This window comes from Panicum virgatum, chromosome 5N, assembly GCF_016808335.1.
Source record: "Panicum virgatum strain AP13 chromosome 5N, P.virgatum_v5, whole genome shotgun sequence".
Lineage (NCBI taxonomy): Eukaryota > Viridiplantae > Streptophyta > Magnoliopsida > Poales > Poaceae > Panicum > Panicum virgatum.
In genome coordinates this window covers 57411080-57437019 of record NC_053149.1, presented here as the reverse complement: position 1 = coordinate 57437019, position 25940 = coordinate 57411080, and the positions used below count along the sequence as shown (strand labels likewise).

At 51.9% G+C, this 25940-nt stretch overlaps 2 protein-coding genes across 2 annotated transcripts; both read right to left on the bottom strand.

The window, feature by feature from the left end:
- Positions 1-13198: 13198 nt before the first annotated feature.
- Positions 13199-13931, bottom strand: LOC120674982. The gene is made up of 4 exons (XM_039956073.1): positions 13738-13931; positions 13485-13587; positions 13291-13401; positions 13199-13222 (listed from the first exon to the last, which is right to left on the bottom strand). The coding sequence occupies exons 1-4, from the start codon at positions 13929-13931 to the stop codon at positions 13199-13201; spliced, it is 432 nt and encodes a 143-aa protein (XP_039812007.1).
- A 6036-nt stretch (positions 13932-19967) lies between these two features.
- LOC120676686 (basic leucine zipper 6-like) lies at positions 19968-22856 on the bottom strand. The gene is made up of 4 exons (XM_039958015.1): positions 21955-22856; positions 21761-21851; positions 20571-20697; positions 19968-20376 (listed from the first exon to the last, which is right to left on the bottom strand). The coding sequence occupies exons 1-4, from the start codon at positions 22398-22400 to the stop codon at positions 20234-20236; spliced, it is 807 nt and encodes a 268-aa protein (XP_039813949.1). The 5' UTR covers positions 22401-22856; the 3' UTR covers positions 19968-20233.
- Positions 22857-25940: the final 3084 nt, after the last annotated feature.

Sequence of the window (25940 nt, the reverse complement as noted above, 5' to 3'; positions counted from 1 at the left end):
CTCAAACAGTGGAAGATGAGGAAGAAAAAATCTTCCGGAAGATGTATAGAATCCACGGCGAGGATCCCATGCCTTGGGAGGGGGATACGCTCGTTCATGGGCCGGTGGGCTCTCCAGTATTGGGGTCGCCTGCTTTTGGTCGCGGACATGGACTTCCTTTGGGCCGGCAATCGTCTGGCTTGGCTGCCCGGCCCGTACTTTTGAATTCAAACGTGTGCAGCCCGGTCGACCGCGCCACACTTCCCACCTCGGAGGCGGACCCTGTGGTTCAGGCACCTCCCAGCTCTCCGGTGCCTGATCGGGTCGCTCGGGTCCCCACTGATTCGATCGTGCTCGAGACGGTACGCTTCTCGGATTCCGAACCACCTGTGTCGCCTTTGCAATCCTCTCCTGTTGATCAACAAAATGTTTCCACCGCTCGTGGTTCTTTGGGCACTGTACCACTTCATTTGGGGCGCGTTTAGTTGCAAAACCAAAAATTTTTGGTTGTCACATCATCCCTTTGACCAGATGTTGGGAGGATTTTTCGGACACTAATTAAAAAACTAATTTCAGAACTCACTTGGAAACCGCGAGACGAATCTTTTGAGGCCTTTGACCGCATCATTAGCACATGTTGGTTACTGTAGCACTTATGGATAATCATACACTAATTAGGCTTAAAAGATTCGTCTCGTCATGTACATCCAAACTGTGTAATTAGTTTTGTTATTTAATTACATTTAGTGCTCCATACATATGTTTAAAGGGGAGGTGAAAATTTTTGGGTGAAAATTTTTGGGAACTAAACGCGCCCTTGCTATCGGACACGGATGACTCGCTCCGTGCCATGGTCACTGACTTTGCAACTTCTGTGTGCAGTACCCCTCCGCAACCCCTCCTGGTCGTTTCACCACCAAGACGACGGTCGCGGCCGGTGCCTCCAGAGCACACCTTTCGCCGGAGCGAACGGCTTGCCCAGAAGTCCAGGAGCCGGGCCACAAAACCTGTGGTGCAAGCGCAAAACATCTTGATGAAGAAGCTGGGCATCACCTCCGAGCAGCAAGCCCCGGATGCTACATCCTTCCAGCAGTATACGGCTACTTTCTCCTCCAACCTTACTGATTCACATTGTAAGGCGTTAGACGAGCTTCTACCCTCCGGTTTGGGCTCATTTTAGGTAGCGGACTTTGCGTCTTAGGCATTGCTCCTGCTGGTCGTTGATCTTGGTCGCATAATTGTGCTCCATGTTAATTGAAAATTGTCTAGTTTGGAATGTACGTGGCCTTAATGCGAGGGCACGCAGAAATGTGGTTCGTGAACTTGACGAGCAGGAGAATTTATCTCTGTTGTCGCTGCAAGAAACAAAACTTTCTGACTGCACCCCACAGTTGCTTTAGGAGATGTGCGGCCCGGCCTTTGATTTCTTTCACAAACCGGCGATCAACACCTCTGGGGGCATTCTTGTCGCTTGGAAAATAGATACTTGGTCGATTTCTAACCCGTTAATCCACGCCAATAGTATCACGGTCAAGGTGACTCTATTAAGAAATAATGAGCAATGGTGGCTCACGAGTGTTTATGGTCCACAACAAGATCAGGACAAGGTTCGTTTTCTTGACGAACTTCGGCAAGTACGTGCTTCCTGCCCTGGTACTTGGGTCGTTTGTGGAGATTTTAACTTGATTTATCAAGCGGAAGACAAAAATAATGGTCGTTTAAACCGACGTATGATGAATGCCTTCCGTAGTTTTATCAACGGTACTGAGATCCAGGAACTACACTTGTGTGGTCGCAAATTTACATGGTCGAACGAGCGGGACAGACCCACTCTGGCAAGGCTAGACCGGGTGCTGGTCTCTGAGGATTGGCTTCTCGCCTTTCCTAACCATGATCTGTCCACTCTCTCGTTTGAATGTTCTGATCATGCGCCACTTTTGCTCAAAACAGATTGTTCCTTGACACACTTTAAGCGTTTTCGTTTTGAGAACTTCTGGCCTCAGTGTTCGGGTTATGCCCAGGTTGTCGAAGAGGCATGGTTGGGCATGGGGTTGGACAGTCAGGTAGATGCCCTGAGGAGTCTCGACTCCAAGTTTCATCTGACAGCTCAGGCTCTAAAGCGCTGGAGCACTACTCACATTGGCTCCATCCGTTTACAGCTCGCCATTGCAAAGGAGATTGTTTACAGACTTGACTTGGCACAAGAACTTTGTCCATTGACTGCTTGCGAACTAGCTCTGCATCGGAAAGCCAAGCTCTGCTCCCTGGGCCTTGCATCTTTCCAGAGAACTATTCTACGGCAACGATCTCGTATCTCTTTTCTGGCTGAGGGGGACCCAAATACCAAGTTTTTCCATCTACAGGCTTGCCATAGGAGCCGGAAAAATGTTATCAACAAACTCAAGGTGGATGACAACTTTCTCTTGCAAGATGAACAAATGGCTGCTGAAGTGTTCCGTCACTTCTCTGATGTCATTGGCACTCCGGGAGCACAACAATGCCATTTGAACCTCATGGAGCTTGGCCTTCCCTCCATCCTCTCCGCCTCGCTGGATACTTGTTTTACTGAAGAGAAGGTGTGGCAAGCTATCCAAGACATGCCGATTGACAAGGCGCCGGGTCCCGACGGTTTCACTGGACTCTTCTACAGAACTGCTTGGCCGATCATCAAGTCGGATATCTTGCAGACTTTTCATGCTTTGTGGTCGTTAGATGGTCGCAATTTACATCTACTGAATCAAGCCTACATGGTTCTTCTCAAGAAGAAATCTGATGCAGAGGTTATTGGGGATTACCGGCCGATTAGTCTTATTCACAGCTTTGCGAAATTGTTCACCAAGGTCTTAGCGAGGAGATTGGCACCCCACGTGCAGAAATTGGTCAAGATGAACCAGAGTGCGTTCATACAAACAAGATTGATCCACGAAAACTACAAGGCTGTTAACTGCACTGGGAAGTTCTTGCATCGATAAAAGGTACCTTGTGCCCTTCTGAAATAGGATATTGCCAAAGCTTTTGACACGGTGATCTGGCAATTCCTCCTGTGTTTGCTTGCACAGCTTGGATTTTCTCGGCGTTGGATAAATTGGATTTCCATGATTCTTTCATCTGCAAGTACCAAAGTAATCTTGAATGGAGCTCCGGGAAGGAGGATCTGCCATGCCCGGGGCCTACGCCAGGGAGACCCATTGTCGCCGTTGCTTTTCGTACTGGTCATGGAAACTGTCGGTACCCCAGAACTGGGGTACCCCCTCTTGCTGTGTCTAGGCAAGGATCTTGTAGTTATCCTTAACTACATCCAAACAGCCGGACCCCTGCGGTCCGGAGTCCTGTTCTCCCAGCAGCGGCCTGGTCCGATCTTCAGTAGGGAAAGGTCCGGAGACACCACGTGTCCCGGAAAAGGCAGGAACTCGTGCGCAAGCAGTCGGGGCTCCGGACCTCCCCGAGGAGACCGGACCCCCGCAGGGTCCCGGACCCCTCATGGGGTCCCGGACCCCCTGTATAATAACCGGGCCCCTCGCTAAGGGAAGAGATCGACGCCCCGCGTCGGGGTGGTCCGGGGCCGCCACGTGTCTGCCAGACATGGCCGTTTGGGTTTCCATACCAACGTTCACCCACCATTGCATTTACTGCAGTAGGTGAACGTCTGCATTGACATGACAGAAGCTGAGGCGTTTCATTGACCAGGGGATACTATTGATCGCATATTACCAAGGCAGTGGAGCCGCCGGCGCCGCCCATACTGCGTCTACCAGATGGATACGACGGCTCAGCTTCGCCCATTATGACGCTACATAATAGCCTCAGCAGGCCACGCCGCAAGCTACGCTACTCAAACGGGCGCCTAGTTGACGGGACAAGAAAAGACCCCCCTGAGTCAGGAGAGCAGCAGTAAAGATTCGCTACCACTGTAGCCACAGACACGTTGGGCCCACCTGTCGGGGCATCAACGCCTTATGTATCCGCTCCCCCTTGATCTATAAAAGGGGGGGGCGCCGCTAGAAAACCTCAGGCTGAGCAAGAGCCAAGGCCAGCGGAGGATAGGTTCATACACACCACCAAGAACAATACATCTCCCAGTGGACGTAGGGTATTACGCTCCGGCGGCCCGAACCACTCTAAAACCGTGTGTTCTTGAGTCCTTGTCTCAGCGTAGATTCAGCCCCATCGCCTAGTACTTCCCCGAATACTCCCTCTCTGGGAATAGGCGGGTGCGCTCCGCCACCCGGCTGTGGGTACCCCTAGAAACCCCACGACATTTTGGCGCCGTCCGTGGGGACGACAGGCGTTGGCTGGATTTTCGGGCTTCTGGGCCGTGTTCATCCTCTGCAATGGCGAGCGAGAAGATGAAGGAAGGCAGCGCCACACTCACTTCACGTGCCATAGCACCGGCGCTCCAACGCCCTCGGTGCGGCGGCGCACGGCAGCGACGCCTGCTGTGCGTCGCCACTGCGACACCTCTGAGCCGGCGTGGCAGCGCGCAGCGGAGGCGCCGCTGCACGCTGCCGCCCCTACGTCGACTCAAGGTTTTCTCTCAAGCAACGGCCACGCCTCCTCTGCGGTGGCATGGCGTCGACTCAAGGCTTTCTCTCAACATGGAGCCTGGAGCCGACGGCCATCCCGGAGGAAGTTGACCGTGTCGTCCTGCCGTCTCCAGCGCCGGAGATCCACCTCAGCGTTGCTCGGCGCTGCTGCAGACAGGACCCCGCCTCCTCGTGCGGGGGCCCCTGGCGCTAGCACCAAGGACAAGCCGGCGAACGACCGCACTTCTCCACGCGTCGCGCCGGTCCATCTGCTGCGCAAGCGCTCTGGTTCCCATCGGCAACGGCGACGGCAGGGGGAGGGGGCCTCTTCCATTCAAAGCCAAAGAATTTGTCTCATGCCATGTAAGCATGTGACAGCTCTTAGGCAAGAAGGGGTCCCCCGAGCTCCCGAAGTGATGCTGGATGATGCGGTTCAGGCACGTCCAGGGCGCCTTCACCTCCGAAGAACACGCTGTATAGCATGCAGCCGTAGGTTACTCCTAAGAAAAAACTAAGAGAGTCCCTCCTTTGCAATAGCGTGGCGTCTACGTGTGTGTCCAGAGCGGTCAAGGTCCGACCTTGTAAACCCGACCTCTGGCCCTATCACACAAACAGGCAAAAGCGGTCCGGAGCGGTGGAGGTCCGACCTCATAATCCCGACCTCCGATGTATACCGTGACAACCACAATAATAAAGGAGACTTTCTTTTTCAAGTTTTACCTAGGCTCCACCCTGATTACATCTATTCGCCTTGGTTTAACTATTCTTTCCTCTTGACCGGAGTTTCCCTTATTGCTAACAATCCAAGTTAAGTTGCTGGCTTGTGGTCAGGTGAAGACACCCCTTCTAGCTGGAAGGCGGTCCGGACCCCTAGGGACCTGCTCTGGGGAAGCGGTATTTGTATCCTGGGGTAGAGAAGCTCCGCGTGGCTTAGCCTGGTAATATACCCTAAAGTTTACGTACTTCACTACCCTGTTACAAGTACTCTAGTATCCAAGACTGCTGTCTTTAGAGGTCCCGGGCTCTCTTCCAGTGTAAGGCTTGGTTTCTTTGCACCTTACTATGAGGTCCGGTAACATGCTTCATCGGATTGTCAGCAAACGGTCGCTCCAAGTCCACTCCGGTGGCCCGCTCCGGCGGAGACCGCTCGCCACGGTCGCTCCAAGTCCACTCCGGTGGCCCGCTCCGGCGGAGACCGCTCGCCACGGTCGCTCCAAGTCCACTCCGGTGGCCCGCTCCGGCGGAGACCGCTCGCCACGGTCGCTCCAAGTCCACTCCGGTGGCCCGCTCCGGCGGAGACCGCTCGCCACGGTCGCTCCAAGTCCACTCCGGTGGCCCGCTCCGGCGGAGACCGCTCGCCACGGTCGCTCCAAGTCTACTCCGGTGGCCCGCTCCGGCGGAGACCGCTCGCCACGGTCGCTCCAAGTCCACTCCGGTGGCCCGCTCCGGCGGAGACCGCTCGCCACGGTCGCTCCAAGTCCACTCCGGTGGCCCGCTCCGGCGGAGACCGCTCGCCACGGTCGACAAAAGCCAGGTCCGGGAAGCAGTGCTTGCTCCCTGGGCGATCCGAAGTCTATGTAGCCGCTTAGCTTGGCTCCGTACCCTAAGCCTACACCTTCGTCGCCCCATGGAGAGCACTCTAGTACCTAAACCTGGCAACAGGCATACCGGCCTCAGGGGTCCGGGATGCCCGCTCTCTCCGTAAGCATGCCAACGCAATCAACTTGCGTAGGAGCTCATCACGATGGTGGCCCCACCTGCGGGTTCGTACCTCACCCAAGGTGGGCCCGGGGGCCACTGTCGGTACCCCAGAACTGGGGTACCCCCTCTTGCTGTGTCTAGGCAAGGATCTTGTAGTTATCCTTAACTACATCCAAACAGCCGGACCCCTGCGGTCCGGAGTCCTGTTCTCCCAGCAGCGGCCTGGTCCGATCTTCAGTAGGGAAAGGTCCGGAGACACCACGTGTCCCGGAAAAGGCAGGAACTCGTGCGCAAGCAGTCGGGGCTCCGGACCTCCCCGAGGAGACCGGACCCCCGCAGGGTCCCGGACCCCTCATGGGGTCCCGGACCCCCTGTATAATAACCGGGCCCCTCGCTAAGGGAAGAGATCGACGCCCCGCGTCGGGGTGGTCCGGGGCCGCCACGTGTCTGCCAGACATGGCCGTTTGGGTTTCCATACCAACGTTCACCCACCATTGCATTTACTGCAGTAGGTGAACGTCTGCATTGACATGACAGAAGCTGAGGCGTTTCATTGACCAGGGGATACTATTGATCGCATATTACCAAGGCAGTGGAGCCGCCGGCGCCGCCCATACTGCGTCTACCAGATGGATACGACGGCTCAGCTTCGCCCATTATGACGCTACATAATAGCCTCAGCAGGCCACGCCGCAAGCTACGCTACTCAAACGGGCGCCTAGTTGACGGGACAAGAAAAGACCCCCCTGAGTCAGGAGAGCAGCAGTAAAGATTCGCTACCACTGTAGCCACAGACACGTTGGGCCCACCTGTCGGGGCATCAACGCCTTATGTATCCGCTCCCCCTTGATCTATAAAAGGGGGGGGGCGCCGCTAGAAAACCTCAGGCTGAGCAAGAGCCAAGGCCAGCGGAGGATAGGTTCATACACACCACCAAGAACAATACATCTCCCAGTGGACGTAGGGTATTACGCTCCGGCGGCCCGAACCACTCTAAAACCGTGTGTTCTTGAGTCCTTGTCTCAGCGTAGATTCAGCCCCATCGCCTAGTACTTCCCCGAATACTCCCTCTCTGGGAATAGGCGGGTGCGCTCCGCCACCCGGCTGTGGGTACCCCTAGAAACCCCACGACAGAAACCTTGAATCACTTATTCAGACTGGCCAATCTCAGAGGCTATCTGCAATCGTTGCACGGTCAGATCAGAGAAAGGGTCTTCCTCTATGCTGGCGATGTGGTTCTTTTCACTCTGCCCACTCAACGTGATCTGGTTTTCATCAAACTAATTCTTGAGCTCTTTGCTAATGCCACCGGGCTCAGAACGAACCTGGAAAAATGCAGAATCTCTCCCATTCAGTGCGACCTACAGTCCACGATCACACTCCTGACTCACTTCCCGGCCAAGATTGACCCCTTCCCTATCTCTTACCTAGGTATACCTCTGGGAATTAAGAAGCTGAAGAAGAATGACATGCAGCCCCGGATTGATAAGGTCGCTAAACGGTTATCTTCATGGAAGGCCAATTTCCTCAACAAAGCCGGTCGTACAGTGCTAATCAAGGCCACTCTATCAACAATTCCCACACATACTGCTTTGGCAGTGAGAATCTCCCCTTGGGCAATCCAGTGCATTGAAAAAATTCGTAAAGGTTTTCTATGGTCGGGGTCGGCCTCTGCAAAAAATGGCCACTGCTTACTGGCCTGGCCGCGAGTGTGTCAGCCACCTGACCTGGGTGGTCTGGGTATCTTGGACTTGGAATGCTTTGGCTATGCTTTGCATTTGCGATGGCTTTGGCTTCGTAAAACCGATCCCTCCAGGCCTTGGTTGCATTTGAATGACGAGCGTGAGCCAATGGTCAAAGCAATGTTCCAGGCCTCGGTGTATCTGGAAATAGGAGATGGTGCCACAGCTTTGTTTTGGTCTGATCAATGGTTGCAGGGGGCCTCGCTCCAGGAACTGGTACCATGAAGCACAGCTTGATGGCCTGCATGATGAGGTCGAGCTAGCTGTTACCCACATGGCCAGATGGCTTTATGGATCGGCTGTTGCCTGTTGGGCAGGTCAGGTCCAGCCCAAGACTTGTACTCCGCTAAGGCTTGGAGGAGAAGGCAGAGCACCCCAAGTCAAAACCACCTACTAGCCAACTACTCCCCCACAGGAGCAATAGTACATTCTGACATGCAACAGTGAACGCTATTCTACTTGTCCATCTCCACGAGTGGATAGGGCAGGGAGCCGACAACTCACCGCCACCAGCACGCGATCGACAAGATAAAGTAATAAGGCACCCCTGTGCCATACCTGCCGGCGGAAAGACTGCCCGACCGAGCAGGACGACGACCCCGACTGAGAAGCCCCGTCCGGAGGAGTGTCTGCAGCACAATTTTTCTTCTTGGCAACACGTTAGTTTCTTCTGTAAGGAGCTTCCTTGGTCTATAAAAGGGAGGACACTCCACATAGGGAGTGGGGAGGATTTTTTAGTCTCTACACTCTAGTTTTCTAGCTTTCTAGTTCTACTCGTTCAGCTGTAACTCCCCATCTCCTTCTCCCTCATGAGCACCTGGGCTCGAGCAATACAAGCAGAGAACCACCCCCATACTGGACGTAGGGCATTTCCGACCCGAACTAGTTTGAGTCATTGTGTGCTAGGCCATATCCGATCGGATGCACGACAAACGAGCAATCGAGTAATTTAGTAGTCGCCCATTTTTCAGAGCGACAGATTGGCGCCGTCCGTGGGGAGCGCATCGTGCATCCCTTCTTCCATCGATCGGATGGCTCACTTCTCCGACATCTGGCATGGCGAGCTCCAGCGGCGCGGTTAGCTGCGGCTCGCTGAAGCTGCCCATGGCCCCGTTCACCGGACCATGGGTGCCTCTCGGCTTCGCACTGCTCCAGGCCCTCTGCTTCGCACTGCTCCAGGCCCTCTGCTTCGGGAGCCCGGATTTCGTCGCCAATTGCCTCGCCACCCTTTGCTTCCACTCCAACAAATGGAGCTTCGAACAGTTACATGTTTTCTCTCTCTTAAACTCGGAAAAAAATGGGGTGCGCCCCTCGCGCACGGACCTCCCGTGCGCACCCAGCCCCGATGCCGTTTCTTTAGGATCTGACGGATGACGCAGTGAACGGCTCGGCTTCCTCGCAGGGATCGACTTCCGCGTGACCTCGGCTCGTTGAATCGAATAGCCGCCCGGCTCCGCTTCATTGCTCCCGGCTTCTCCAATCGAGCCATGACGCTCCAATCATCGGCAACGGCGGCTGCGGCGACGGCGGGAGGCTTTGCGGCGGTGCAGCGAGCGAAGAGCTGGTGGAGCGGGAGAAGAGCGGCCTCGACGCTGCCCACTCCGCGGCGGACTCCGGCCGCTTCCATCCGCCGCGACCCTGCTCCCGCCGGTGCCTCCGCCCCAGCGCGCCGGAGCCCTCGCTGCCGGCCGTCGCACACGCGAGGCCCTCGCTGCCAGCCGTCGAGCACCCAAAAATTATTGTTTGTCTTCTCTGTTAGTTCAAAGTGACACCTGTGTCTAGCTTGTTCTGTTAGAAAGGCAATTGTGTGTATCAGCCTTAGTAATAAACTGTCTAATTTGCTCTACCAAAAATTTCTGGAGTTATTGCTACTACTCTTGAGTTCCAAACTGCCAGATTTCCTAAGTTCAAGTTTTCAGTCATATTCCTTGGTCTGTTGTTAGATGCTTCATCAACAAGGTCATGTTAATTCCGACAATCCTACTCATTGGTTACTTCTAGATATTGAATACAAATATTTGTACAAAATAAATTTCTTCTTGTGTCAGCTAGTACTTGTTTATGTGCTTACATATTTATTGAGCTGTATTAATTGATTTTCAGGAAGTGTCTGCAATATTCAGAGTAGCAGGCATAAACTAGCACTTGTTTAGAGTGTTCTTAGTTCTTACATATTTATTTGGTCATTAATAATTTCAGGAAGATGTTGCTGCCATATTCAGAGTAGCAGACAAGGATAACTCTGGCACTTTAACTGTGAAGAAAATAAAAGATGTTCCTGGAGACATCTGTGAGAGATACCCACAAGTGGAGTTGTATCTTAAATCCAACCAAATGAAGGGCTTCCATGATCTACTCAAGGACTCGGATGGCAACTCCAAGGAGTTGAAAGAACTGGACATTTAGGCCACATTTTTCTGTTGCATTTTCTGAATATATCCGTGCTGTAATAGTACTCACTCTCCTAACTGATAGAACTCTGAAGTGATTTCACCAAAGGAACTCCACAATGCACACAAAAGGATTACAAGCTCCATATTACAAGCTCTGAAATAAGCAATCAGATAACAGGTTCCATATTACAAGCTCCAAATTATAAGCTCTGAAATGGTGGGCAAAATCAGGAATCTATGTATCAGTGACAGTTCTGAAATCTGACACTTTTCTTATATAGCAGCTCACCTTTTCCATAATTTATTTTAGAGATTTCAGTGGTTGTAATATGGAGCTGCCCACTGCCATAATTTAATTTCTTGTCTTTCATTTATGATGCTGTTTTAGACTTTACTATTCTCTGAATTTACAAAACAATATGGTTCATTTCATGAGAACATGTCTACATAGATTCATCAAAATGTAACTTCCTAACAGCAGCTTGCGTTGTAGCATCTTGATCAACTCCCATTAAGAGACTTGTGTACCTTCCTGGTATGTATGGAGGAGCCATTGCAGAAGGATTAGCAAATAAATTGAACGGGGGCATTGCGACATTAGTATATCCACCTTGGATGAAAGGAGCATTCATGGTTGAAGATGCCCCAACATTACAATCCTGTGTTTACGACAAGAAAGTGTTCATAAATCATGCATGTAATGGAATAAATTTTGAAAATAGGTATTGTCTTACAATTATTTGGTTTGTCTCAGCACGTTCGTCTCTTGCTTCAATATCATCATGTTCCAGATCGTCACCTACAATGCAAAATATATGATAAACAAATATTTAGAAAAAAAATTTACACTAGAACAAAAGGCATTTAACAGTTGGATACCTTTCTTCTGGGCACCCTTCTTCTTCTTTCCTGGGTTCTTCTCAAGAACATTTTTAAAACGTGTCTCATTTGGACCTTTTATGACTGGAGGGATTCTGAATGATATTACACCATTTAGTGGATCTCGGACACATTCATTTGGAGTAGGGGAAATCTCATTGGATTTATCATGCATCTCACTTAGATAAGTATCCGCTTCCAAGTTCAAGTCCTGCAAGGCTTTCTGGATTTTATCAAGTAGTTCTTTTGATGACGAACACTTCAATGCAAGAGATGTGGCCTGTCGAGATATAAGTGTTGCCTGTGCATTCAAATCTCCCTCCTCGGATTCTTGTTTTGTTTCAATATAAAATCCACTTTTAGCATATTTTGTCCATCTAGGCAGTATATATTGTGATGACAAATTATATACCCCATTCATATTGTAGACTCTAAGAGCATGTTTGCATAATAAACCTGAAACATATAGTTCCAAATTTAAACAAACAATATTTCAGGATACAAGATGCAATTTAAACAGCTTGGAAGATAATACTTAACATACCTATGCATTCAAACATCCGGCAAGAGCATGTAATAGTCGAATCTTCTTTGTTCAATACTACTGTTGCCCCACGTTCAGATTGCATATACTTAACAAAGAATGTGGAGTTTGTCCCATTACCTTCCAACAATTCACAAGACAACGTAAATTGTTTTTTAAACTCTTCCTCAAAATCTGAATACATTCTCCTCGTATATGTTTCAGCTGCAGTTTTCAACATTGGCAGATTTGGAATGTAGCAATCTGGGATCTTTCGACGTGACTGAAAATCAGCATCCTTCTCATTTGACCTTAGAGTGACTATAACATTTTCACATTCTACAAGGAGTTCTGAAAGACTAAGTTTCCTACGAAATGTTTTCTTGAAGACATTGTTCATACCTTCGCTCCTCTGGGTCGAGTGCATGTCTGCTGTAAATGAGTCACGGTATACCGCAGCCCACTTTGCCCTCAAAGCATATAGGTTTGACATCCATGTGTTATCCTCAAGGTTGTATTTAGCCAACAATTCATCCCATTTCTCTGTGAAGTAAATCTCTGCTCTGTCTTCGTAGATATAACTTTTGAAATCCGCCCAGAACTTGTTGAACTTGTTACCTGACTTGTCCTCTGCCTCGTCCTCTGCCTTGTCCTCTGCCGCTTTAATTATAGGACCAAGATGTTTGACAGCATTTTGGCCAATATGCCACAAACATAGGCGGTGGGCTGTGTTTGGGAATACATGAGCAATTGCTGCTGCCATTGCCGCGTCTTGATCTGTGAAAATTGTGCTTGGGTGCTTTCCAGACATTGCTTGAAGAAAGGACTCAAATAGCCAAACAAATGATGGAATAGTCTCGTTGAACATGAGTGCACACCCAAAAATTATTGTTTGCTTGTGATGGTTTGCCAAGAATCGGAGCAAAATGCATTTCAAACTTATTTGTTTGAAATGTGGTGTCAAAGGACACAGCATCACCAAAGCATTTGTAATCCATGATAGACTGACCATCTGCCCAAAAGAACTTTGCTATATGACCAGTATCCTTGTCCACCTCAACTGCATAAAAAAATGTTGGGTCCTGGGCTTGTTTATTTCTCAGATATTCAGATAATGTTTGTGCATCATTGCCTTCTAAGTACTGTCTGCGCTCGCGACCAATCTCATTATAGCAATCCATCTTAGTAAATGGTACTTTGTCTTCCCCTCCATAATGCTCCTTCATAAAATTGAAAACTTGGGATGGCTTCATTCCAGACCGCCGTGCCTGCCCAATTAATTTTCTATCTGCCTCTATAATCTCTCGTTGGGACATCAACTTATGTATCTTATTTGGACTGGCAAGATAATGGTTGTGCTCTACTACGATCTTTTGCACAGTCCATACATTCTCCTTGCTGATACTAAACTGGACACGAGCATCACAACCGGTCCTTGTAATATCTTTTTGTGATGCCTCATTTTTCCGTAGTCCTTGGCCACTGCAAACAAAATATTTCTGAGATAAACTATCATCTGATTTGCGGCGCTTCGTCCTGCTCTTTCTAACACTGAAGCCAACAAGTCCAGCATAGGTATTGTACATCTCATAAACTTTTTTCTCACAGTCAAAAGTCATTCCAACTTTAGGTGCCATCTCAGCATATTTATCAACCACATCCTGTACAAATAATTATCAATTAAAGGTCTAACATAACAAAAAATATTAGATATCTTTTGTGAAGTTTGTTACTTTTATTTTACCTCATTTGGTACTTCAATCTCCACTGCTCCAACATGTGGTATTTGTTGTTCCTCTTCTCCACGATCACAAGCAACATCATGATTCGCAGAAGGAGCATTTAATCTACATTTGGAAAATTGATAGTGAGGTGTAATAATAAACCCTAACGATCATGAGGGATCGCAGGAGCTTCCTCAGGGAGTAACAACATGGATCAATAACCAAGACATGGATGGGGATCATGATGAAGCGAGGAGCAGCCACACAAGTTACCTGAGGATCGACGACGACAGAATAGCTTGCTCGCGATCGCCCAGGGACGTCGCGGGCACGCCGCCTTCTGCCCTGTCGGTGGCGTGGCCGTCGCCGCCTGCTGTTCCGTCGACGGCGTGGCCGTCACTGCCTTCTGCTCCGTCCGCGGCGTGGCCGTCGCCGGGTAGGGCTTCGCAGCGCAGCCCTTCTTCCATAGTTGAGATGACACCTATTCCGGCGCCACTGTTCCGCCGTGGGCAGTAGTGCCGTGCTGCCACACGATCACCGGCCGGTAGGGCTTCGCGGCAACACCCTTCCGCCCCGACCGCGGCGACGTCAACCTTCCTGGATGGCTGCTGTACGTTGCTGACGGCCGCCGCAGCCTTGCGTCCTCCTCCTCCTGCCGTCCGCTTCTGGGCGCGCCTGCACTACGGCGGCCTGCGCGGCAGCTAGGGCTGCGCTGCACTACTGGGCCGATGATTGATGATTGGAGCGTCATGGCTAGATTGGAGAAGCCGGGAGCAATGAAACGGAGCCGGGCGGCTATTCGACTTCAAAGAGCCGAGGTCACGCGGAAGTCGATCCCTGCGAGGAAGCCGAGCCGTTCACTGCGCCATTCGTCAGATCCTAAAGGAACGGCATCGGGGCTGGGTGCGCACGGGAGCGTCCGTGCGCGAGGGGCGCACCCCATTTTTTCCCCTTAAACTCTATTCAATTTGTGCTTTACTTTTTCATTCAAGCACCGACTCCTTCGGCACCCCGGCCTGAGCACTCTCAGCCGGAGTCGCCTGGGGGCCTTTCACGGGGATGCACCACCATGCGTGCACCACCCCCTCTCTTTTTGAAAAACGAGAACAAAAAGCGAATTTTGTTTTTCCGCCCGAGCGAAAGGGCGACCCGTCCTCTTATTACGGCCTAAGTGATTTTTTTCGGGCCACCCAACCTGCCGGACCCTCATAACAACCTATGGTGAACTAGCAGCTGACGCCAACAGGGCCAGCCCCAAGGCTATATGCTGCAACCTACGGTTAGTGAGCAGGTTCGAAGGAAAAGTGCGAAGGCAAAAAATCACTCGGGGAAACAAAGGATATGGGCGGAACCAGCTTTCCCACTCAAACTAAAACACACGTTTGCATTGTGAACATTGCATTTGTTCACTCGGGGGCCCCTAAGCCTTTCACGAAATTGTTCCAGTAACAAAGACTAATCGTTCAACAAATCTTTTTTGCTACTACTCCTCGGACGCGTCGGCTCATGACATGGTCGGGAGAGGCGGCGTTGCAGGATCGGTCTCAGGACCAGGGTCGCCCGGCCTAGCAATTTTTGGAACGGCGCTCGGCTCCGATCTGGTTCCCGACTGGCGCGCCCCCATCACCAAGTTTGCATGGACTTCCTCTAGACGGCCGACGTAGAGCGTAGCCGGACCACACCAGGCGTCTGCACCAGGCTCGCGGCAAGACCGGCACACGCAGGCCCGGGAATTCACCTTCGCGGGCGTCCTTCCACTTCTCCAGGTAAGTCTTGAAGAAGACTTTAAATATTTCATTTTTGCAGCATTTATTGCTTTTTATTCAGATATTAAGATGTAACAACAAGTTGCCAGATCCCAACTTGGGAGCCTTATGGACCGGGGTTCTAAGGCCGGTCCGCGAAGGACTTCTAGGCCGCCCTACGTCGAACAGAGCCAGGGAAGAAAAACCGAGATGAGCACCAGCGGCCTAATCCCGGCCTGCCCAGGCAGCGCACGGGTCATCTCAACCTTTTTTGTCCGATCCGGGCCTTCTAGCACTCCCACAGAATTCCCACCGGAGGGAAGGCCATCGAGGCCACCTGATTCGGCGGACGACTCGGGCATCTGCCGGGCCGCGGGCCGCAGAGTAGTGAAGTGCCACCAGCGGACTCTGTCGACCTCATCGTCTGCGATGAGGACGGACTTTACTCGGATTGCCCTAAGATATTACCTGGGCGCCCCCGTTAGCGAGCTCACTGAGCCCCGCCACTCGGGCCAACAAGGCTAAGTGGCGCGGGCTCACCCTCGTCTGATCTCTAGGGTCACTGTCGGGGGAACATGCAGCAAACAAGCACGAACGGTCACAGGTCGCAGAGACCGCAGATGGGGCCATCGCGAACTTGCAAGCACACACACTTACGTTCGACCGGGATCCCGGGCGGTCTGCGCCGACGGTCAAAACGTTTGTCCCCAGACTATTTCGCATGTTCGTATGGCTGCGCGCCGCCAAATGCAATTTCCCAACTGAGCAGCATGCATGTACGTGCGCCAAGTGCAACCTCCCGACCGAGCCGATCGCACTTACATGCATGCACAGGCACCACCAAGTGCAGCTTCCCGAATGACTCCCCAGCTGAACACGCCATATGGTTTAACCAAAAGTCCAAGTACCACTCGGGAGTTAACCAAGTACCACTCGGGAGCTAACAAAAATCACTTGAGTCACTCGAGAGCTGACCAAGGATCACTCGGGAGCTAACAAGAACCACTCGAGTCACCCGAGAGCTGACCAAAATCTCTCTGGAGCTAACTAAAGTCATGCAAAGGCACTCGGGAGCTAACTGACTAACTGCAGCCTTACCACATGGGCAAAAAGCACACGTATTTTAATTTTATTCGAGCAACATGCCATGGTCAGAACGCCATGAACAAATACGCCTGATGCACGACGCCGACTGCGTCAGGTCCGCTCGGGGCACGCTGCGATAGCCCGACCGTGCCGCTTCGTCGCGCGCGCGCTGGCCGCACCACGCGGCTCCGCGGCGATCGCCCATCATCCCGTGCTGCTCTGCCACGGGCATCGACCGTGTGCTCGTGGCGCGCCGACGCCGCACGGACGCGACCCTGCTCGCCACCCGACGCCGCCGTCGTGTAGCCGCTGGCATGCTCGCAGCGCTCCGCCGCCGCACGGCTGCTCCCCTGCTCGCCCCTCAATGCCACCGTCGTGCGGCTACGGCCATGCTCGCCCACCTCGTTCGTCCACTAAGACGCCTATCCGAGTGAGCATGTGCCTAGCGAGTGAGCGAGCTTGCATGCACGAACGTACACCACCAAATGGTGCCCTCCCAAGCATGCATGCACGCATGTGCACTACTACATTGCTTCCCAAGCGAGCAAATTAACATGCTCGTACACATTCACACATGCACTAAAGCACCACCAAGTGCCTATATGACTAAATGTGCAAGCACGTACGCACCGACCGACTCAGGACACGTGACCCGACCGAATCGGAGACCTGAGCGGGATGGCGATGCTAGCTCCGACTAAACTTCACAGATCGATGGGTCCCCGGGGGTTCGGCCGTAAGGAGCGCTTCACGTGCCAACTACTGTCGATGTGTCCTCAACCAGACTCGACTCAGGGCGCCCAGGGCCCCACTCCTATCTTTTCTTCTCGCCCCACCAAACGCAACTTTTAGCACCCCGACCCGAGAGTTCTCGGCTCGGAGCGCTCGGGGGCCAGACCGCGGTCTTCGACCACTCAGACAGCGACGCTTCCAGACCTCCGACCCGAATGTGTTTGGCTCGGGACGCTCGGGGGCCAGACGACTATCTTTTCTTCTCATACAAAACCACGGGCTCGTATTCGCACGCTGACATGCACGACGCAGGCCCGGCTTCCCTGTCGGCACCTAGCCTCTGACCGATTTGAGATCATGACAGAGAACAACGGCTTCACGATTAAAAACCGTAAGGCCGCTCGGGGGCCTCTGTCGGATATAGGAACCCGGGGTCCCTCAGCATGCACACTTGAGTAATACCCGACGAAGACCCACTTCAAATATTAAGAGTACGAATTAAACCCCTAATAGCCCGGCTCCTTGGCGCGCATCCGTGGGAACAACCTGATGGCTTCCGTACCGTGAAGCACAGCTTGATGGCCAGCATGATGAGGTCGAGCTAGTTGTTACCCACATGGCCAGATGGCTTTATAGATCGGCTGTTGCCTGTTGGGCAGGTCAGGTCCAGCCCAAGACTTGTACTCCGCTAAGGCTTAGGAGAAGGCAGATCACCCCAAGTCAAAACCACCGTATTAGCCAACTACTCCCCCACAGGAGCAATAGTGCCTTCTGACATGCAACAGTGAACACTATTCTACTTGTCCATCTCCACGAGTGGACAGGGCAGGGAGCTGACAACTCACCGCCGCCAGCACGCGATCGACAAGATAAAGTAATAAGGCACCCCTGTGCAATACCTGCCGGCGAAAAGACTGCCCGACCGAGCAGGACGACGACCCCGACTGAGAAGCCCGTCCGGAGGAGTCTGCAGCACAACTTTTCTTCTTGGGCAACACATTAGCTTCTTCTGTAAGGAGCCTTCCTTGGTCTATAAAAGGGAGGACACTCCACATAGGGAGGGGGGAGGATTTTTTAGTCTCCGCACTCTAGTTTTCTAGCTTTCTTGTTCTACTCGTTCAGCTGTAACTCCCCATCTCCTTCTCCCTCACAAGCACCTGGGCTCGAGCAATACAAGCAGAGAACCACCCCATACTGGACGTAGGGCATTTCCGGCCCGAACCAGTCTAAATCCTCGAGTCATTGTGTGCTAGGCCATATCCGATCGGATGCACGACAAATGTGCAATCGAGTAGTTTAGTAGTCGCCCATTTTTCGGAGCGACAGGTCGTTTCTCCTGCATAGGCTTGGCTGGGACATTGCCGTGCCCTCTACAGTGGACCAATCTTTGGCAGATTGGTGGTTCTCAGCGCGCAAACGCATTGCCAAGGCCGACAGGAAGTGTTTTGACTCTATGGTAGTTTTAACATGCTGGTGGTTATGGAAAGAACGCAACAGAAGGACCTTTGATCACCGAGCGCGCTCTACTACAGAGCTGCTAGCACTGATATCTGATGAGGTGGTTTGTTGGTGTCACGCTGGTTATCAACACTTGTACCCAGTTGCAGCTGCGTTTGGTAGGACACCGGGTCGCGAAATGGTCCCTATGTAATTGTTATCCTTTAGCTATACTCATGGTTGATTCCCCTTATTCTGTAATCGGCCACTGTAATTAAACTTTTCTACTCTCTTAATGAAAAACGTGCTCAGGCACGTTCGCGAAAAAGATATATTTATATTTTTATGAAAGTATTTTTCAAAACAAATATATTCATATGATTTTTGTATTTTGAAACTCAACAACTTAAAAATTATTCATGATTTATATTCCTAATGTTTGGCCCAAACTTTATCCAAAATGACTTTTTTTCGAGTATGGAGGGAGTACAGAATTAATTATAGAAGCCCTAGCCTAATTCGGCGATACAAATCTAATGAGGCTGATTAAGCCATGATCAGCGAATAGTTAATGTAGCATTATGTAGCATAGATTACAAAACTTTCATTTATCTTCGGTTATATTTGTGGTGTCCTGATTCTTGAAGAGCATAAATAATGAAGAATGACACAACTTGCAGGATCGATCATTCTCCATCTCTCTATTGCACTCCGTGACGGTATTTGCTTGTCAAAAATTTTCATTTTACACTATTCCAACGAAGGATTTGCAAACAAACTAATGAGGGACCTTCAATACTTGTACGCTATGGTGTGCAAGATTAAGGTGAACCCGACCGAGAACCTCATAGACTACTGGGTGTCTCATGTCTGTCAGAGAAGACATGACCGGCCCATTACCTTTACCTCCTACTCCCTCCGTCCCCTTTTAAATGTCGCTAGAAACCTGTGCCTGTGAGGAGATTGTGATTCCCGAGCGACAAACAAAAAGGGACAGAGGGAGTATGTGACTAAACTTGCTAGGAAGGTAGGAGCCCTGGCGTCCACCTCCGTCAAGTTTCTTGACGAGGTGCCGCCAACAATCGGGGCTGAGCACTTTGTTCATGCCCATCTGCTCAGGATCTCGGTAGGAGCAGGGACTCCACTCTGGAGTATTACGCTCTACTCAGGTTATGAGACAGGTTCAGCTGCCTGCCCTAAGGTTGAGCCTTTACACTGCACGCCGCCTCATCTTAGACCTTAGGACAGCAGAACCGGCCAGGCACAGCATCTATGAGTTGGTTGTGCGCCCCGATCATGGCACGAGAGAGGGTCCGACTCGGTCATTGGACCATATCGGTTGAGATCAATCTAACGCATGCATGTTACTGTTTTACAGGTTTGCCTAACCTGCTAAAACTGCCAGAAGGCACAGTCCAATTTCAGTTATTCGACAAAGGAAATTCAATTACGTTGAACCTGCCAATTTTAAGGGAGATCTAAGCAAACAAGAAACATGGATCATAGAGAAAATCAAGAGCTATCCAGATTACCAGAGATGTACTGCTTCAAAAATGATTTACATGAAAATTCAGTTTTCCTGACGACTTTACCACAATTTGCACACTAAACCAATCCAAATTAAAGTACAAAGAATTAATGCACATGTCAATGGAGGAGGAGGAGAAGAAGAAGAAGAAGAAATGAAGAAAACATCCACAGAATCTGAAAAAAAAATCATGATGCAGTGTTCCCTCCAAGTTAATGCACAGCGGACAGGCATGGATGAGCTAGCTCATGAGCTCTTTCTCTGCGCGCACCGGGGGCGGCGGCCCGTGGTCAGAAGCCCCAGCGCCGGCTGACATCTTGAGGTTCTGCTGCTCGTAGACCTGCCGCAGCCTCTCGATCTCTTTCCTCAACGCCTCTTGATGAGCTGAAAAAAAAATTAAAGGAAGAAAAAAGTTTATTCAGTTATGAGTGATGTCCGTTGAAGCATGATGAGATATAACCCAGAAGCCCGACTCTCAGTGGCATGCATTATTAGCTCTCTCCATGAATTATGAACCATCTGTGCTGCAGTACTGGTTAAATTATGATCGCCTACCCCGAGTAAAGCATGGTACTCACCATCCTTGAAGATCTTGTCCTGCGCAAGCGCCGCGATCCGCTGCTTGAGGTGGCTGTTGCCGACGGTCAGGATCGTCCGCTGCTGATCCAGAAATGCCACCCGCGGCGAGAGCACGGACACCTCGTTCTGCAAAGCAATTCAACCGTCGATTTTACGAACCAGCACTAGCAGGGCAATCAAGCAACGCCGAGAAAAGTTTGTAGATGGATTGTTCTGAATTTTCCCCTCGATCCAACATTTTCCAGATTCCGTACGTACATGTGCAGCTTAAGCCGTAATAGCCAATCTTAATCCAGTGGTTTGGAACACGGCGATGCCAAGCTAACAGAAACCGGACAGCCGCGGAACCTTTGATCTGTGCCTAGCTTGCTTGCGCCATGTGCAGCAATGTGCAGTGAATAAATAAAGAACACTTCGACCCGCGTTGCTTGCTATTTTGCGTGAGAGGAGGAGGCGCCAAGGCTCGATCGTGTCCTACCCACCAGCTCGACGACCGATCCATGTATCAGCATGCGGATCGATCAAGAGAACTCACTCGCGCACGGCAAGGACCACCACGGCCATGCGGAGGCATGTGCACTTGGATCGTGGCGCTACGTGGGGTTGGTAGTACCCGGCGGGAGGGAGAGGGGACGGGGAGGGGTAAAGACACCGGCGTGCGCGCACGGCCACGGGAGGAGTAGAGAGCCAGCAGCCTGCGGCCCGCGGCCTGCTGGTTGCTTGCTTCCATCCATGATCGATCATGCATGAAAAAACTCATGATACATCTAGTCTGTATCAAAGAGTGCATCTGCCGTATCGCATCGTGGATGTGCATGTACTTCCACGCGCGATCCCTGCTGCTGCGGCCATGTGCACTACTACTTTAGTTTTCCACGCTTGGTCGCTTGCACTGCGAGCTTTTGTACGCTGCTCTCTTTGCACCGAGTCAGGAAAGAATGTCGGGCAAGATCTATAGGGATCGGTGAATTGAAGCGAGCGTCAGTTTTACTACTATCAGCACAATTTCGATAGAATTGATCATCTAAGTCCATTTTGAGTAACTGGGTGATCAGTAGCTCAGTTCACTTATGGCAGCTTTTGACTAGTGCATTTCCATATGAGATTAGCTTGATGACATCTCGTCTAGTCTGAATTGTAGGGTCAAGAATTGGCACAAGTTGAATTTCGATGTGATAATTCTGTATACCTGCAGGGTCGTCACGCTGCGCTCGAGCTCGGAGATGTACTGCAGCTTCCGCACCCGCGACCTCTGAGCCGACTGCCGATTGGCCAGGATCCTAGCACCAGCATTGGACAAGCATTTCAGGCTACACATCAAGCTAGCTGTAGTTGCTTGCACAAGACGCGTCTGCGTGCACGGGCTCGCTCGATCGGGCTCACCTCTTCACCCTCTTGGGGTCCCGGATCAGTTCCGTGGAGGCGGCGGCCTGCCCCGTCGCAGGCGCCTGCGCGTCCGCGGCCTCGTTCCGCTCGTCATCGCAGCCATTGGTGGCGCCGCCCGCGGGGGCGCCGCCGCCGCGCTTGTCGCCGTCGCTGTCGCTGCTGCCGCCGTTCTCGGACCCCGGCGCGGACGACGACCCGCCGCCGGCCTCGTCGGGGAACATGGACATGAGCTGGTCGTCGTCGAGGCGGTCGAACTCGCCGGCCCCGCCGTCCGCGGGCGCCACCTCGACGAAGGCCACCGAGTCGCTGAGCGACCTGCGTTGCGCGCCCCGCCGCGACGCCGCGAACTCGGCGAAGTCGTCGGCCCACGCCGCGGCCCCATGGTGGCCCCCCTCCGGCCAATGGTGCACCGCGGCCGGGATCCTCGGCGGCAGCTGAGCCATGTGCGTGCGCTACAGGTACACGGCCGCCGGGCGATCCGCCCGCAGAACCCCGCGGTAGCTGGCGGGCAATGCGCACGCCGCCCGGCAGCGAGTGACCCAGCTCTTGTGTTAGCTAGCTCAGCCTCCGCCGCCGCCAGTGCGCGCTCGCTCTTGCGATGGGCGCCGGCGCCCGGAGTTTTTGTTTTATAGTGGTGCAGCAGTGGCTAGCTAGACTACACCCTCACCACCGTCCTGCCCCCCCGGGTAGCTCGTGCTGGGCGAGGGGATGGAGACGGGGGTGGGAATTGGAGGGTCACATGGGACGAGACTTTTGGAACATGAGGACAGCCTGCGCCAGCTAGCTCCGGCTCGGCGTCTCCTCTAGCGGCCGAGCGAGGGGGGTGGGGATCCAGCGGAGTGGAGGCGTGCTGCTACGCGTAGCCCGGGGAGGGGAAGGCGTTGGTGGGGGTCGGCGGTTTCAAGTGGCAGCGAAAGCTGAAAAGGGTCAGGCGCCGAGGCGAGGCAGTTATGTAGGTGGGCAGGGAATCCCCCGTCCACGTGCCGCTGTCCGCCCGCCGCCGCACCCGGATCCGTGCCCCCGCCCGCGGATCGGCCGCCGCCCGCCCGGGCGTGGCGAGATCGAGACGAGGGGCGGGCGCTAGAAATGGACCAGCTACCTCGCCATCGTTGTCGCCCGGAAATGGCTGCGTCTCGCTTCCTGCCGCCAATGGCCGCGGTGCACGGCACGGGAGACCGGCGATTGTTGAGAGCGTCTCGGGGGGACGACCGGGCGATTAGGGATAGTGATTTGATCACACGGCGTTGTTGATCACATGCCGGGACCTGGGCTTCGTTTTCATTCAGGGCGTCACGGGAAAGAGGGCCCGCCCTGGACCACCACCACCATGGCCGAGCGAGGACCTGCTTGATTTGTTTGATGGCGGTGGCTGGCGAGCAGGCCGCCGCGCGCCGGGTCCGTTCTTCATCCGGAGGTGAACCGACGCGGCGGACATGGAGGCACGGAGGACGGAGCAGTGCCCGGGCCGGTAGAAGAAGAGGTTGCAGACCTCGGGAGCGCGGAGCGCCGCGCGTGGCGCGCTCGCGTCGCGTCGCGTCTTCTAGTCCGTGCCACGGCATGCGGTGGCGCGGCTGGGCCGTGTCAGAGATGGACGGGATAAACAAGGGACCGTCTCGTGGCGGCTTTGCGCTTGCGCCCCCGAAAAAACCACTGCGCGCGTATCGTTTCGTCAGACAGCGGCATGTTCGCGAATCCCCCTCGGGATCAGAGATCTAACCGCGTCCGTCTAATTCCCCGCTGCCTGCTCTGCTCGGGAATCTTCTCTTGTGCGCATCAAACTATGCCCGTGTAAATTTTTTAAAATAGAATCTTTGCCCATTTGAATAATTAAATATAGATTAATCACAAAACTAATTACAGAACTCGTCTGTAAACTATAAGACGAATTTATTAAAACTAATTAATTCGTCACTAGCACATGAGCAGGTGAAGGTATCACGCCAATGAAAATCTTTGCTGTACGGTGCTCATAGTAATTCCTACCTTTGGCACATGGCTTTGCAATGAAAAATGCGAAAAAAATGACGAGTGGACGTGGTCTTAGACTACTCTCAGTGGGAGTCTTATGAGGAATTTCGATATTCAATGTCATACTATATTAGTAAATTTGCTGACATGGCAAGTCCATATATATTACCCATGAAGTGGATAATATTAAATATTATATCACATAGCAAATTATAAAAAAAGATAACTAAAAAAGTAAACACATACCGCTATACCATTTTCCATATATATTGCCAATGAAGGCCCACATGCTGCCCTAAAGAAAAGGCCCACGGTCCCTGCATGCAACTCTTTCAGCCTAATAGGTAGTAGTATTTGGGCCTGATTGGAAAACCATCCATGGTTGCAGCCAACGCGCCCCATGGCACTGTGACGGAACCGCCAAATTAAATCTCTAATTAAGCGTAATGGCCGCCATTTGAACACATCGGGCGCATTAGCTTAACGGTTTAATTTGGCGATTCTTTCTCAACCCACGGCCCGATCGAAACAACACCGGAAGTCTCACGCGAAGGAGGGCGCAGATGGTACAAGCACAACGTAATACTTAAAAAATATGAACACCATATGAGTACCAAACATTAGGTTTTACAACCCGAGTTCAAATATACGAATAATCTACAAACTTTACAGCCGATGTCCGGAAGTTTTAATAGACTATATCCTACAACTACACTAGCCTGCATAAGCCCTGATTAACCATGACCGGTCAAAAATTGAGGAGCTGCACACTCTGCCCTAAAGTGTGCAACCGACCACTCCCTAACCTAGGGGTCTCAGTCTCTCTCCACCACCTCCCACTCCTCTGCATCCCGGCGGATGAACTTGATACAGCAGGGGCAGAAGTCAACTTCTGTCTGTCCTGAAAAATAATGGTGGCAACAAACCCTGAGTATACTAATACTCAGCAAGACTTACCCGACCATTGGGTATACTTAGCCCACATAACTAGACATGCAAAGCTTTTTGGCCGGTGGTTGGTTTTGCGGAAAAATGCAACTACAAGTGAGTCCTTATTTCCATGTTTTAGTTTCAATATAAAGTAATCAATTTACTAAGCTCCAATGTTTTGCAAATCTACAACAATCATGGTGAGCAAACCATTAGTTTAGATAATAGCAATCCACATCTCATCTCAATTTATTCCAATTCCTTACTACGATGTGACCAAGAGATCAGGGCCCTCATGACCGCGAGACACGGCGAATCGATCCGATTTAACCTTGCAAGGTGAACATAACCAACACGGCACGCAAAAGCCCCGTCGGACCCCACGCACCAACCTTTCCCCTCCCCGCCTCGAACTACAGAACCGCCCCACCTACATATAGTCAGTCGAGCTCAACGTGAGACCACCAAAAGTAAACATATGCATCCCATTTCTCCGCGACTACTCGACTCGCCCTAAGGGGCGGTGATGAAGTTCTGTACTTTCGAAGCAAGGCAGTACTCAGCTTGCCGGTTTCGACTACCTCCTACTCCCGGCATGTGGTTAGTACAATTCAATCCCCGATCAGCACAGCCGACAACGGAACGGTCCTTAATCAACACAGATGGGGCTATACCTTCCCCCATCCGGTCTCCCATCCCTTACCTTCCATCTTGAATATAATAAAGCACATACTGTAATATAAGGACATCCTATATCTCGCGAGTGACAGAATTATCACTCGACTTCTATCGAGCCCTATTAAGCATAGAAGTGCTAACGACCTATTCTTACTAGTATGAGGCCCAGGAAAAACTAGGAATCATGCAACTAGGTTTCAACCAATTCCTAAACCTAATGCACAAATATTGGAGACATATATATAGATGACATAATTTAAAATATTAGGATGTTCACCGGGGCTTGCCTTGAGTCTGCGGCTCAGTGCTAGGGTGAGATGGGCCTTGGACTTGCTCCCCACGATCCTCCTGCTGCGGGGCTTGCCCCTGCGGCTCCTGTGGCTCCGCAACCACCTCGTATACGACTC